At 39.9% G+C, this 16,587-nt stretch overlaps 1 protein-coding gene across 1 annotated transcript in view; it reads left to right on the plus strand.

The window, feature by feature from the left end:
* The window catches only part of LOC126088335 (dynein axonemal heavy chain 10), a 1,153,099-nt gene that overhangs the window by 497,809 nt on the left and 638,703 nt on the right, over positions 1 to 16,587 (plus strand). Inside the window, exons 24-25 of the mRNA XM_049906469.1 lie at positions 6,675 to 6,773; positions 9,723 to 9,945. Coding sequence (XP_049762426.1) covers positions 6,675 to 6,773; positions 9,723 to 9,945 — 322 coding nt within the window. The remainder of the gene's footprint in view (positions 1 to 6,674; positions 6,774 to 9,722; positions 9,946 to 16,587) is intronic.

Genomic DNA, 16,587 nt, shown 5'->3' on the forward strand with positions numbered 1-16,587 from the left:
TCATGCTGTTCACTTGCCTAGGTGAAAAGCCATTCCTCAGAAATACTTTTTGCAGGTGTTCCAGTTCCGCTTGAAGACTGTCAGCATCAGAGATAGTATGGGCACGGTGGGTCAAGGTTTTGAGAACGCCCATTGTTTGTGCTGGATGGTGGCAACTAGTAGCTTGTAGATACAGGTCTGTATGAGTGGGCTCTCTGTACACCGAGTGACCAAGTGTGCCTTCACTCTTCCGTCGCACCAAGACATCTAAAAATGGCAGACAACCATCTTTCTCTATCTCCATGGTAAGCTTTATGTTTTCATGTATGGAGTTCATGTGACGTAAAAATTCTTGGAGATGGTCCAGACCATAAGGCTACACTATAAAAGTGTCATCAACGTATCGCCAAAATAAAAGTGGCAGAGTCGAGCGCTCTCTCCTCAGAATCTTCCATAAAAAGATTGGCCACTGGGGGAGACAAAGGACTCCCCATGGCAACACCATCAGATTGTTCATAAAATTCGTTGTTAAATATAAAATATGTAGAGGAGAGAGTGTGCTCAAACAACGCTGTAATGTCTGCACCATACTTATTGCCAATGAGGTGTAGTAAGTCCATCAGAGGCACCTTTGTGAAAAGAGAAACCACATCAAGACTGACCAATAAGTTGTTACTTTGCAGTTGTAGTGACTGAAGCCGACTGATAAAATCACCAGAATTCTTTATGTGATGTGCACACTTGCCTATCATTGGTTTGAGCAAAGATGCCAAGAATTTTGCTAGCTCGTAGGTGGCTGCTCCAATGTTACTCACAATTGGACATAATGGCACATTTTCCTTGTGGATCTTAGGCAGTCCATATAGCCTAGGTGGAACTGAACTGTTTGGTTTCAGTCACTTGATGACCTCTTGATGGCCACTTTTAAACCGACAGTATTTTGGCGATACGTTGATGACACTTTTATAGTGTGGCCTCATGGTCTGGACTGTCCCCAATAATTTTTACGTCACAGGAAATCCATACATAAAAACAAAGTTTACCATGGAGATAGAAAAAGATGATTGTCTGCCATTTTTAGACGTCTTGGTGCGGCGGAAGAGTGATGGCACACTTGGTCACTCGGTGTACAGAGAGCCCACTCAACAGACCTGTATCTACAAGCTACTAGTTGCCACCATCCAGCACAAACAATGGGCATTCTCAAAACTTTGATCCACCATGCCCATACTATCTCTGATGCTGACAGTCTTAAAGTGGAACTGGAGCACCTACAAAAAGTATTTCTGAAGAATGGCTTTTCACCTAGGCAAGTGAACAGAGTGATGAAGACCTACAAACGACGGAACAAGGGAGAGGAAGAGGCCTTCAGGTCGACTTCTTATCTACCATTTATTGGGAATATTTCTTCACAGATAGGCAGAATACTGATAAAGTATCAAGTGAGGGTCATCTTTCGCCCTCCTTCCAAAATTTCATCACTGGTGGGATCCGTTAAAGACGACCTGGGCCTGCGTAAATCAGGTGTTTACAAAATTCCATGAATGTGGCAAATCATATATAGGGCAAACAACACGAACTGTGCAGGAACGCATTGTGGAACACCAACGGCATACTCACCTTCTCCAACCCACCAAGTCCGCAATCACTGAACATTGTATTTCCACAGACTATTTCACGAATTACGACACAAAAAGTTTGGCCCATACATCAAACTTTTGGAGCTTGATTATCAATGAATCTGTGGAAGTAAGATTGTCTGACAATGAGACTCTCATCAATTGAGGTAGCAGTTATCAGCTAAACTCTGCTTGGAAACCCGTTATAGAGAAACTTCATAGTCGACATAGTTATCTGCATAAAGATGAAAATCAACCTGATATCGATACGCCAAGCTTTCACCATGGAGGGCGTGAGGCGCAGCACACAGAGCTGTTATGAATGCGCACGCTGAGTAGCGCATGCGCAATGTCACCTCAGTACGGCTTTAAGTAGCGGAGCTCAGTGCATACTCGCCAGTACTACTACAGTGGCACTCACCTGAAGATGGCCAGAAGACTCTGGGCCAAAATATCGTGACAGGATGTTACTGATATCCAGCAGTTCTCCTGGGTTTTCATGGAACAATCAGTATGCCGGGAAAGCTTTAAACTTCAGAATGGTGTCTAACTTTCCTTCTACTTCTATGTTTTGAAACAAGTGTGCCCCTAAACCTATCTCACTACTATATATCATTATACAGAATGGTAATGACATAACAGGTCTATACAACATTTGACTTTGTTTTATTTCCAAGAATGAATCCTGACATTCTTGTGTCCAATCCCAAACAGTATTCTTTTTTAGTAAATTACATAAGCAATTTGCATTTAAAGCTTGGGTAACTAAGAAATTTTCTATAGAATCCAGTGACACCAAAAAAGGACTTGAGTTGCTTTTTGTTCTTGGGAGTAGGGAAGTTTACAATGGCCTCAGTTTTATCCTTATCAGGTAAGATTCCCTTTTCTGAAATATTTTGTCTCAAAAATTTCAGTTCATTGACTCCAAAACTACATTTTTCCAATTTTACAGTCATTCCCCCTTCTCTCAATTTTGAACAGACTTGTCTCAAAAGGTCTAAATGATCTTCTGAGGTTTTTCTAGTTACAAGAATGTCATCTACATATACTATTAATTTTGAAGACAATTCATCACCTAATACAAAATCCAATGCTGTGATAAATTCAGCAACAGATACATTCAATCTAAAAGGGACAACACAATATTGTGAGCTTTTGCCACCATACAAAAAGGCAATATGCTTCCTAGAATCAAGTTCAAGGGGTATTTGGTGAAAACCAGATGTCAAATCTAGACTACTCATAAATTTTACATTATCAAATTTGTGCAGAAGTTCATCCATATTGTCAGGATAGTCATTTTATCTAATCAAAAATTTATTAAGGTGCCTAGAATCAAGTACAAGTCTAACCCCACCATTTCTCTTAGATACCACTACTAATGGGTTGTTGTATACACTTCTACTTCTTTCTATAACCCCCCAAGTTTCCATTTTTTGGATTCCCTTTCTACATCTTTTTTCCTGAAGAATGGAATGCCATATGGTTTTAGGAAGAAAGGATGATGACCTCTGAGTTGAAGTCTGCACTAATAGTCTTTTACCTTCCCCGGTCTCTCACTAAATGTATCCTGAAATTCCCATAACACTTCTCTTAACTGATTTTTCTGACTTTCACTTAGATTTACAATTTCCTTCAATTTGACTTTGACTAATTCTTCAAAATTTTGTTCATTTATGTGATCAACGGATGTGTTACCACTTATGGCTTGGTTATCTACCTTGCTTACGACAGTTTGGTATGGTTACAAGAATTACCACAGCTAAGGATGAACAAGTCTGTTTTCAGAATATTGTTTTTCTCAGGTTCAGTAATTATAACTTTCTTTTCTTCCCAAGAGAAGCTTACACCAACTTTTAAGACCTAATCCATGCCTAAAATGTTATTGAGATCTGGCGGCTGTGGTGGCCAGAGGAGATGAGAAAATCCTTGTGCTTACAAAATGATTATACAAGCTCTATGAACAGGGGCTTTGTCATCTTATAACATGGCATCACCATTGGGGAACAAACATTTTACTCTGTGATGGAGGTGATCAGCCAAAATGGTACTAATGCAACCTTGCAGAGTATACAAGGGCTCAGGGAATACTGTGGTATGGCTACCCAAATCATCATAAAACCCCCATGTTTCACTCTTTGAATCTAAATTCAGGCAGAAGGTGGAAACAGAGTGGAACAAGACTCAACAAATCAAATAACTTTCTTCAGTTGTGTGATAGTCCAGGTTTTATGGCTTTGGCACCAAATTCTCCTGTTATGGACATTTGCATCACTGATGTGTGGTTTTAAAATTCCAGTGCACCATGCAAATCCCAGCTTATGGAACTCCCTTTAGGTCTTGGTGCTAACAGGGTTCATGAGTGTTATGCGACATTCATTTCTGCAGTGACTTTTACAACTGTTGTCCTTTCATTTTTCATCACAGCCTGTTACAATGACTGTCTGTCATGATGGCTCAACACTCATTTTCGTCTATGTTGTGGCACAGGGAATGATGTTTTTCCATTTTCCCTGTATGCTGTGTAAATCTGTGAGACAAAACCTATTGAAACACCAACAAATATACTCCCTTGGTTATGGAAGCCCCCACCATGTGAGCACCAACATTTTGCCCATGTTCAGATTCACTTGCTCAGACATTATGCATTTGCAACTACTCAGAACACTGTTCTGACCATTGCCAACACTTGCAATGTATTGAGGACATTGCACAGGTGCCACTGATGGTCAGATACGACAGGGCAACCCACAGCCCTGGGTAGAATCTGCATTTATATTCAGGTATGCATTTCTCATGATATTTCCATATTTTTATCCCCCCCTTAGCTGAAGAATGTAATACATGAGGAAGACTAAAGGAAGCCTTTATCCAATGGTGGACGATAAGTTGGTATGGTTGCTGCTGATGATTGTGGTGCCTCTTTTTGTATGTATACATCAGGCAGTTGGGCTAAAAATAAAAATTTCATGACAAAACCTAAATAAATGGAACATTGGAGGAAATGTGCAAATCAAAAATACACTATTAGGCACTATCCAAAAATATATCTTGGTCACCTTGTAAATATCTTAAATCTTTCAGTGCCTCAAGCTAGACTGGCAAGCATCTGGAAGGCATTCATCTATCTTCAGGCCAAACATGACAGTATTGGAGAGAGAGAGAGAGAGAGAGAGAAAGAGAGAGAGAGAGAGAGAGAGAGAGCAGAAACCTGGAACTTCACAATGATCAATGACGTATGGAAAGGTCTATGTTGAGATTTACAAGGAAATACAAGAAATTGGGCAGAAGACATCAGATCAATATTGACTACACACACTTCCTAGGGGGAATGTCCACTATGAACTGCTGATGGGCCTCACATGTTATCAGAAGAAATGATAATTGATGGACAAAGCCAGTGTTGTAAGAGACAGAGACAAATCACAAGAAAGACAGCTGGACAGATAGGACTATAACCAATGGAATATTGCTGTACTTAACTGACTGAATATTGTCCAAGACCATTACTCATGCAAGTAGAAGTTGCATATATATCTCATCTCAGTACTTTGAAAGGCCACATCGTTTAATGATAGATACAGTTGATGATTTCACACAAATATACAGGGTGTTCAATAAAAGAATCAAATACTTTGAGAGGTGGGAGTACTCATTGAAACAAGAAAAATAAGTCCAATAAAATGGATCCAGAAATGCATACTTTCTGAGATAAAAATGTGTTTATAGGAAGGGCTGTCCAATGCTTGGTTGTGGATATTACCACATTCATTGCATTGGTGCTCCATCGTTAGGTGGTCTGCAGTTAGTTGTGTGATTCAAGTCTGTTGTAGGCTGTGTTCAAAACTGTCATGTCTGTGTGCCTTGTTGGACAGTACTGTCAACCCTGTGTATGTATCATGGAGTTTTACATTCTTCCAAATGTGGATTCACTTACATGTTTACTGTTATTATACTGTTTGTACATACAAATGGTGTAGTACATTTTCTGTCTTCCACCACTTGTTAGCAATAGAAGCCTACTACTTGACAAGTGAAATGGTGGATAAGATATTCTGCTACAGTTTAGCTAATGGATGTAGTCTGCAAGCTCATGCCCTCTAAGCTGAAAAATATCCACTGCACAGAGTGCCCTCTGATAAGCTGTTTGGCAGACTTCTCCAGCATCTGAGGGACACAGGTACCCTTTTACCTTGGAAGACTGACATTGAAAGCCCTGCTCAGTCCGCATGCCTGACATGGAGGAGCCTGTGCTACATTGGGTAGAAACAACCCTTGGGACCAGTATGCAATGATTATCAGCAGCAGAAGGCATGTCTCACTCTCTTATTTTGGGAGTACTTCATGAACAGTTGCTGTACCCTATCATCTACAGTGTGTTCAGGCCCTAAGGCCACAGGATCATCATGGCAGATTGTTATGACAATGGCTGTTGCAGAAGTGTGCTGCACATCCACTGTTCCCATCCAAGATTGTATTTACTGATGAGGCAGAGTTTGCAAGAGATAGTGTTGTATGGGCAGGGGCAGATGTAAATCCCCAAGCAATTCAGGAAAGAGGGCATTAACACCAATTATCAATCAACATATGCTCAGGCATACTTGGTGATAGATTAATAAGGCCATATGTGCAACCGAGTGAGGGGAGGGCGTGATTAGCACAATGGACTCGCGTTTGTGAGGGTGACGCTTGAAACCCACTCCCAGCCATCCTGATTTAGGTTTTCTGTGATTTCCTTAAATTGCCTCAGGCAAATTCCAGGATGGTTCCTTTGAAAGGGCATGGCCGATTTCCTTCCCCATCCTTCCCTCATCCGTTGGGACCGTTGACCTCACTGTTTGGTCCCCTCCCCCAAATCAACCAGCCATATGTGCTATCACAAAGGTTACCCGGTGTGCATTATCTGGACTGTCTCATTAATATATTGCACACCTTTCTGGAGTTTGTCCATTCCAGCAACAAATACACCGCAATCCCCTCAACTTTTGGTTATGGGGACAGTTGAAGGTATTGGTCTACACCACGCCAATCAGTGATGTGCAGACACTACAGGGTCATGTCTTTTATGTGTGCCAGTACTTACAGCAGCAGCAGCAGCAACAACAACAACAACAACAACAACAACAACTATACAGTTCAAAGGGTGCATCATTCCTTATGCTTGAGGGGGGGAGGGTACATTGTCATCTATAGATGCCATGTTGAATACCTCCTGTAAACATGTTTATACATTTCTGGACCCATATTTATTGGACATATCTTAGATAGTTTGCATTTCCTCACCCACATTTATTGACTTATTTTCTTGTTTCAGTTAGTACTACCATTTCTCAGAGTATTTGACACTTTGTATGTGTTGAAACTATACAACAGTGAAGGGTCACAGAATAGGTCTATCTGGATCAACTCGTTGAGTATGAAAGGAGATTTAAACCTAGAAATCTGGGTCAAATTGTAAATATGAAAGAAGACTTAAATCTAGAAACATTCTGATGTACTAAACTGGGCTGGCAAGCTTATGGATGATATCCTTCAGTTTTCAAGTTGAAGATGTCAACTGAGCTGAAGAAAGCAATTTTTGACCATTGTATACTACCAGTAATAGTTTATGGCTATGAGACATGGACATTAAATGAGCTCTTTGTTATAAAACTCATAGAGCACAAAGAGGAGTGTAAAGTTCAGTGCTGGGGTACATAAAAAATACAAGAAATCAGTAGATGTCAGCTGTACAGCAGAAATCAGTGACGCAAGAGAAAGAGTTGGCAGTGGGTTGGTCATGTCACTTGAAGAAAGTATGGCAGATGGTCTAAATAAATTCTAGATTGGAACCCAATTTACCAAAAAAGACTGAGAGGAAAACCACTGGACAGGTTGAACAGAGACTTATAAAAGATATTGGATTCAACCAGCAACAGGAAACTGAAGATTGGCATAAATGGAAGAATTTGGTGGGACCCTGTGTTGCATACTAATTGAAAGAGGTCACATCACCATGTGATTTGAGTTGGTGATGTTATTTCAGTGATTACAAAATTGTATCAAATGTACAAAAAACTAGCAACATGTCCCATCTCATCAATTTTACATTGTTCCCCCTCTGACCTGAATGCATGCATTGATTCCATTGGGAAGAGTGTCAAAGTTGCTTTATACTCTATGGAGAAAAGCTGGTCCATGTCTGTTGTAATTGGATGGAGATGATGTCCAAATTGGTCCCATGCATGGTCTATTGGAGACAGATCTGGGGATCTTACTGATCACAGAAGTACCCCAGAATCATGCTGAAAGTTCATAAATACACATTCTGTTTGTGGATGAGCATGCCCTCTTGAAAAATGATGCCGTGATACTATCACATTAGAGATAACACATGAGGACAAGAGATGTCCTTAACTACTGTTGCACCATCAGAGTTTTTCAGTCGCTACCATTTGTGAACTGAAATAATGACTACACAGTATACTGTCAAGAGTAATACAGTTGCACCTCTCCAAAACATTGGAAGAATGGGACCTCTCCCCAGGTCACCACCATACTCTTCAATGATGTTGATCCAAGATAGTTCAGAACTGTGATTCATTACTGAACACAATGTGACACCCCTCATCAGCAGTCTACTCCAAATGCAGCTGTTTGTGTTGTAGTGTTAATGGCAACATACACATAGGTTAGTAATTCCCTAGTGAGGCTACTGTTAGTCTCTGATCAGTGGTGGGGATGGCACAGACTGTTGCAGGAAGTCTGTTACTTATTCTGGGATGGCAAGCACAGATGTGAAGGGATTAGCATGTTCTTGATGTACAGGGTAGTGATCCTCACTTGTGTTGTTTAGACATGGTACTGGAACCTTTATGATGAGTCTGATTGCCGTCACATTCCCATGCTCTCCAGCAAAGTCCACTCTCACATTCGAGTGTCCCATAAATCTGGTTATTGTACGATTCAACCAGCCAGCCAAATAGAGGACCACAAAAAGTCTCCCTTCAAATTCTGTCAGGTACTGATAACACTATCTCACATGATTACATGCCATCTCCATGTTCTTCACAGTGATCACTTAACATCTAATACAATTCACACAGGCCTGATAACAACACTAAACATAAACAACCATAATGCTTGCTGATGGTCTTCTGCCTGTTACAGAGAACAGTGTACTCAGTAATTTACGTACCCACTAATAGTGAGGACATGTCCAAAGTTACATTGACATCTGACCATGTCTTCTGCTTCATTTCATGTCCAATTGAGAAAATGTAGATGAGATAGTCACATAGTTAACCTTTGTCTGTTCCTGTTACCCTTTGTAATTGCTCTGGCCTTTTAACTTGGGTACAACTTCAAAAACAGAATATTTGCAAATCGATTTCAGAGCACTGGGTAGGTCAAATTACTCAAATTTCATCACCTACAGAACTAAAAAGAAATTTAAGAATTTAACTTGAATTGTTCTTATCACATTACTATTTCAATAATCTGTTATCATGCTGTATCTCTAATGGACTTAATTACACTTCAGTGACCATATGTCAATTAATGGCACAAAGTAATACAATAATGTATTATCTGGCATGAGTATATAAAATGGTATGAAGAATGACAACCAAACTATAGAAGAAGTGATGAGAAACAAATAGATTTGTTTGTGGTTTTGTTTCAGCTATTGAAAACACACACACACACACACACACACACACACACACACACACACACACACACACACACAACCATAGAGAACATAGCTGCTGTAAGCATGCTGTCCCCTTATGAACCTGTATAAACGATGTCACAGACACCTCCAGTTCCTCTTCAATAGGAACTTTTAAGGAAATCTGTAGAACATTAAAATATCCGTTATGTAGTGGGAAGCATATAATCTTAACAATCATATTTCACCATTATTTTTTCCTTAATTTTCACAGCTAGATATCAGACAAGAAAGCGCAATTTGTAATTTTACATTAACAGAATCTAAACTGTTGATTTAACTGACAGGGATGACAAGAATTTTCTGAATTAACTATTATATTCACATATTAAATGTGTAGTAAGCTTTAAAACATAAAGTAAGCTTTGAAAAAAATGCAGTAAGCTTAGAAAAATATTGTTGTCCTCTTCAAGGTCGTCCAGCTTTGCTATGTTCTTGAGGCACTTATTCCAGTCCCAGATGAGACTCATCCACCTGTAATGGAGGAACTCCTTGAGAGTTTATTTATAGAAGCTCTGTATTGTTCACTTGGTGCAACCCTGCTTGCTGAAGGAATGGAGCAATTTGATGATTATGTGAAGAAACAGTCAGGAATACTAACACTTGAAGATACAGAGCAGAAGAGGTCACCCACAAGTGAGTATTTTTTAAAATATATAGATATAAATTTCATAGTCTTATTTTTGGAAACAAAGAAGAAAAACAAATTATAGTGTCACCTTCCTTTACATTGACAAACAGCCAGCATGGATTAGGAAAATATCCTTCCTGTGAGACACAATTAACTCTTTATTGTCATGAAGTAATGAGAGCTACTGACAGGGGACATCAAATTTATTCCATAATTTTAGATTTCCAGAAGGCTTTCGATACTGCTCTTCACACATGCCTTCTAATTAAATTGCATGCCTATGCAGTATTATCTCAATTGTGCGACTGGATTTTTGATTTCCTGTCAGAAGGGTTACATTTCATTAGAACTGATGGAAAGTCATCAACTAAAACTGAAGTAATATCTGCCATTCCCCAAGGAAGTGTTATAGGCCCCCTGTTGTTCCTGATCTACATAAATGATTTAGAAGACAATATGATCAGCCCTCTTAGATTTTTTGTAGATGATGCTGTCACTTACTGAACATAAAGTCATCATATGAACAAAACAGCATAATGTACAATAACATGAAACTCCTGGGGGCAATACAAGATCAGTAATTCAACATTATCCAAATCTTGAGGGATGCATCACAAGTATCAGTTCATATTATGGTGTATACTGAAGCCAGGATGCTTATATTGACCTAGATATAGACAAGTGTAGACATCACTGACATTATTGCAGCTAGTTTTGAGTTGGCACATGCAGCTAGTGTTGTAGACTCATGCTAGAACCAACTTTGGAGCCTCTGGTGTCAATCCCCATACCCATGGCTAGTGAGCCTTAGGTCAGCAGATTAAGTAATATCTGTGGTCTGCCAGCATGTCCAGTTCCATGTGTGGCTCACACAGCTTATGGATCAGGAGTGAAACAGATGACAAAAGGTAGTGGTAACTGCGGGTTTTCCGCAATAATTACTCGTAAAAGCAAATATAAGTAATAACTGTGCCCACTCTCTACCAATAAATCAAATGAAAAGAAATCTTAATACAGTAAGTGTCACAATAAAAACTACTCTCTTTTGTATACTTTATAGTGATTTTCATATTTTACAAGTGATGTAAAAAATGCTACTTAATGTAGAGTTATTTATTTCTGTAAAGTATATAACGATAAATTATGCATACCATGGCTATAAATGTAGTATCAAGTAACGTACCACATGGAACAGCTTTTATTGGAGTAACTGTCAACTGAAAACTTAATCCCTCCCCCCTGTCAAGCCACCTATGGCTTTAAAATGACATGGGTTTACCATTTAAGTATGCAACAACAACTCAGCTGATGCCACCAGAAGATGGTTGAAGGTGGCATTACATACTGGTCAATTTACATCTAGGGAGGGGGGAGGGGGGGGGCCTCATTCACAGGCGAGTGGGGAAAGGAATGAATTTTCGTTAGTGGTGGGCATGATAAGACAATAAGTGAAACATTACTAAATGTCTTCTCTGAAAACTAAGTAGAACAGATAGTTAGAAACCCCACTCACGATGAAAGTATATTAGATCTAATGGCAACAGATAGACCTGACCTCTTTGAGAAAGTCCATATCGAAAGTGGTATCAGTGACCATGATTATTAAAAGCTCAAAGCACAACAAAAGCAACCAGAAAGATATATATGTTCAGTAAACTAGATAAAAAAATCGGTAGTGTCATATCTCAGTGAGGAACATGAAACTTTTAGCACAGGGTAGGAGCATGTGGAGGAACTGTTGTTCAAGTTTAAAAGACTAGATGACCATGCTCTGGAGAGATACGTGCCCTGTAGAACAGTTCATAATGGGAGAAAACCTCCATAGTAAATAGTCACTCTAAAGAAGAGAGATTATTGCATGGTAGGTTTAAAAAAAGTGTAGGGCTACAGATAGAGAGATACTGAATGAAAAACATTCGGCTGTCAAGAGTGATGTGTGGTGACTTCAATGACTACCATAGCAGAATACTGTCAAATAATATTTAACAAGATTCAAAGAAATTCTGGTCATATGTAAAGGCTGTTAGTGGCACTAAAGCTAGTGTTCAGTCCCTAGCGAATGAGGCAAGAACTGAAATTGAGGGTAACACAGAAAAAGCTGAAATGTTTAACTCCATTTTCAGATGTCCTTTACAAAGAACAACCCAGAATAACTGCCCCAATTTAGTCCTCATAACACTGAAAAGATGAGTGAAATAAGTATTAGTGTCAGTGGTGTTGAGAAATAGATGAAATAATTAAAATTTAATGAAGTTCCAGGACCCGATGGAATCACTATCAAAGTGTATGCTGAATTTGGGACTGTGTTAGCCCCTCTCACAACTATAATCCATCATAGATCCCTCAAACAAAAAATTGTGCACAGTTCTAGGTCTACAAGAAGGGTAGTAGAAGTGATCCACAAAAATACCGTCTAATATCCTTGACATCGATTTGTTGTAGAATCTTAGAACGTATTTTGAGCTCAAACATAATTAAGTATCTTGAACAGAATGATCTCTACTACACCTACCAGCATGGATTCCAAAAATATCGATCATGTGAAACCTAACTTGCACTTTTCTCGTATGATAAATGGAAACCCGTGGAGCAAGGCAGTATTTCTTGATTTCCAAAAAGCATTTGACTTATCAGCATGTCTATGCTTGTTGCCTAAAGTATGATCATACAGGGCATCAAGTGGAATTCGTGACTGGACTGAGGACCTTTTGGTAGGGAGGACCCAGCATGTTACCTTGGACAGAGTGTCATCATCGGATGTAGAAGTAACTTCAGGTGTGCCCCAGGGAAGCATGTTGTAACTCTTGCTGGTCATGTTGTATATCAATGACTTTGCAGACAACACTAATAGTAACCTCAGACTTTTTGCAGATGATTTAGTTATCTATGATGAAGTACTGTCTGAAAGAATCTGCATAAACTTTCAGCCAGATTATGATCAGATTTCAAAGTGGTGCCAAGAACAGCAACTTGCTTTAAATGTTCAGAAATGTAAAAGTGTATGCTTCACAAAACAAAAAAAATTTAGTATCCTATGACTATTGTATCAATGAGTCGCTGCTGAAATTGGTCAACTCATTCAATACCTGGGCGTAACACTTTGTAGGGATACGAAATGGAATGATCACATAGGCTCATCTGTGGGTAAAGCAGTTGGTAGACTTCAGTTGATTGGTAGATACTGGGAAAATGCAATCAGTCCTCAAAGGAGATTGCTTACAGATCACTTGTTTGAACATTTCTAGAATATTGCTCAAGTGTGTGAGACCCATACCAAATAGGACTAACAGGGGATATTGAGTGTATATGGGGAAGGGCAGCACAAATAGTCACCAGTCCGTTTCATCCATGGCAGAGTGTCACAGAGGTACCGAAAGAACTGAACAGGAAGACTCTTGAAGATAGATGTAAGCTATCCTGAGAAAGTCTACTAACAAAGTTTCAGAACTGTCTTTAAATGAAAACTCTAAGAATATACTACAACCTTCTATGTATCACTCACATAGGGAACATGAGGATAAGATTAGAATAATTATAGCATGGACAGAGGCATTCAAACAATCATTTTTCCCGTGTTCCTTACATGGATGGAATGGGAGGAAACCCTAATAACTGGTACAATGGGATATACCCTCTGCCACGCACCTCATGGTGGTTGGTAGAGTATAAATGGAGATGTAAGAGTAGAACAGGTTCCAAGTCCATGATGTATAGGAGCAACTGCTGCTGAAACCTTATTCTGCAAGTGAAAGTAGTATGTCTGAGGGTGCAAAGGGGCAGAAGTGATTGTGCATGCTGCCACAATTGGTAGTTTGCTACAAGGAAAATGCCACAGGCAACCCTATCTCCCAGATGGCACAGAGACAGTAGTATTGTAGGTCCAACTAGTCATGGACACAACTGATTTGATGATGGGTCAGCTACTCCCACCTGACATCCACCACAAACAAATGCTAATCTATGTGGCCTACCATGACTCCCAGGAACCAACCCTGCTGCTGACCAAAGACGAAGACCAAACAGCAGCCATGTGAAGAAAACACAGTGCACTCAATTCAAGGTGCAACAAATCTAAGATGCCCTGCAGCTGGTGCCCATGCAAATGTTTTGCAGGATTGCACCTGTTAAATGGTGTCAGCCGGGTGTGCCTAGAAAGCCAAACAGCACATAGCCATGGAATGAGGCAGGCAAGGACTTTTTCATTTTGGTCTTGCAAGTTCCCATTAATTTATCCACCTCTGAGTTAGAAGACAGGTGAAATGGGGTGATAGTCAAACGCTGGATACAATTGCAAATGCAAAAGGCTTCCATCTCCTGCGATATAAGTTGGAAGCCATTTTCATGTAAGGGGATCCATATCTACATCTTTATTTACATGACTACTAATCAGTTCATACTTCAGTGCAAGGCAGAAGGTTCATTGAACTGCCTTCAGACTATTTCTCTACCATTCTACTCTTGAGCAGCACACAGAAATAATGAGCACTTAAATCTTTCTATGCAAGCTCTCTTTTCTCTTATTTTCTTATGATGATCATTTTTCCCTGTGCTGGCAGGCACCAGCAAAATATTTTCGCAGATAGAGGAGTATCAGTTATGTATTATATCTGTGACTCTCTCTTCCCTATTTCATGATAACACAAAATGAGTTGTTTTTATTTGTTTTTGATATCCAGGGGGAATCCTCAATAGCAAAAGCTAATGACAATACACAGATAGTTGGCTGTTGACAGTATGGCTACATATATGGGAAATTGGGCACCATATCCACCAAAAGTGAGCACAAGCTTCCCAAAAAGGGCACCTGAAGTTGATGTGCACATTGTCCCAAGGATGTTCCAGGGGTGGCCAATGAAAAAACTGATGTGACAGCAGAGCCTGGTTGTCTGCTCAGGCCATGCAAGCCCACACGTGGTGTTATGCCAGAGCCTTCATACGAGACATATCCCTGTGTGAAACATACAGTAGCAGCTGGAGTATGCAAGGATGCAACACTGGAGGCCCACCTACTCAACACTTTTGCTCCTCTGTGGCAAAGATGAGGACCCCTCGACAATGTGGAGTTAAATCTCATAGTAGGAAAAATATATGCCACTCCAAATCCACTCCTAAAGGAGCACTCTGGGCCATCCAATCTTGACTGTGGAGATGATTTTCCAGAAAAGTGGATCATAACCATGGCAGCCATGGCCTCCCATACTGTGAAAGGAAAACCCAGCAGTGAGTGTTGCAAGGTATTGTTCCATGCCAAAATAGAGAGCCCTACTGACTGAACCCTGAATCAGTTCCTGCTGCCAGCTACAACAGTACAGTTGCATTAGTGTGCAAGTGATGGACCAGTAATGAATGTCATAACAATAACTACTGAGAAAGAGTGATCAGCTCTTTGTAATCAGTGGGCAGTCTTATCCAGTAGCCTAGAATGTGGGCAGAATAATGAAATTTGTGGCTAATGTTCAGTGATGATCTGGATCTTCACTCTTACAAAAAAAGAAAGAAAAAGAAAAAAATAGTATTGAAAATAATAGCCAGCACTTCCTTTTATACCTGTGAATAGATAATTTGCACTATTTAAAGTGTCTTCAGTGTGCAAGAGGTGTCTTCTTGGTGCTATTTGGGTTCTGGTGAAACAGGAATGCACCACCACTACACTGGGATTTATCAGTGGCCAGGATTAATAACTTATGTGGTGTAAAAGAAGCCGACAGAGAGTGGAGCACAAACACTGCTTGAAGTACTGAAAAACCTTGACAGTCTGCAGATCACATGAATTTGATGACATTTTGGTGAAGCCAGTTAAGAGGATGGCAGATGTGTATGGCATGGGGAATAAACTTAGCATAATATGAAATGTTGCCCAAAAAGACTGGGACACCTTTGAGTTCTTGGGCACTGCCAGGCTGATGTTGTCTTTGACATGCTCACTGTAGGGATAAGGCCATCTTTGCTAAGCACATGTACCAAAAGAATGCACCTTCCAAATTTTGTAACTGCTCCTCATGCATGGAGCACATGACCCAGATGTCACCAAGGTAGTTGACACAGCAGTGGACATCCTTAATCAAATGCTCCAAATATCATTGATAAATTCCTGGGGCAAACAAATTTCCAAAGGGCAAATAATTAAACCAGTAAAGATCAAGGAGAGTATTGAGTACTAAGAAACATGAGAAGCAGTGTCCAGTAACAACTGAAGTTATGGGCCATTCAAGTTGATACAGGAAAAATACTAGACCCGTGACAACTTCTCCAATAGGTCCTTCAGATTCTGAATGGAATATGTGTCCATGACACATTTTGTGATGCCTGTCTGATTAAAATTGCTTGGCAAGGGGAATGGGGTGGAGAATGTGGTGCTGACTGATGGAGGAAGATATGGGCCTTAGAATTTTTCTCCTGGCCAAAGATATTTTCAGATAGTGTCTGCACAACCTTAGCAAAAAAAATTCCAGATCACAAAAGGAGACCAACTGGGACACTAAAGGGACTTTATCAATAAACTGTAAGCTAAAAACAGAAAAGGCATCTAACACAAAAATATTTTGCATCAACAGTGAATTTACCACTAACAATGTAAGTTGCCATTCTGTGTTCTTATAATGTGCTGATTGGATTGGCTGTTTACTATAAGAGACTACTTGACACGG

Source organism: Schistocerca cancellata, chromosome 6, assembly GCF_023864275.1.
Source record: "Schistocerca cancellata isolate TAMUIC-IGC-003103 chromosome 6, iqSchCanc2.1, whole genome shotgun sequence".
Classification (NCBI taxonomy): domain Eukaryota; kingdom Metazoa; phylum Arthropoda; class Insecta; order Orthoptera; family Acrididae; genus Schistocerca; species Schistocerca cancellata.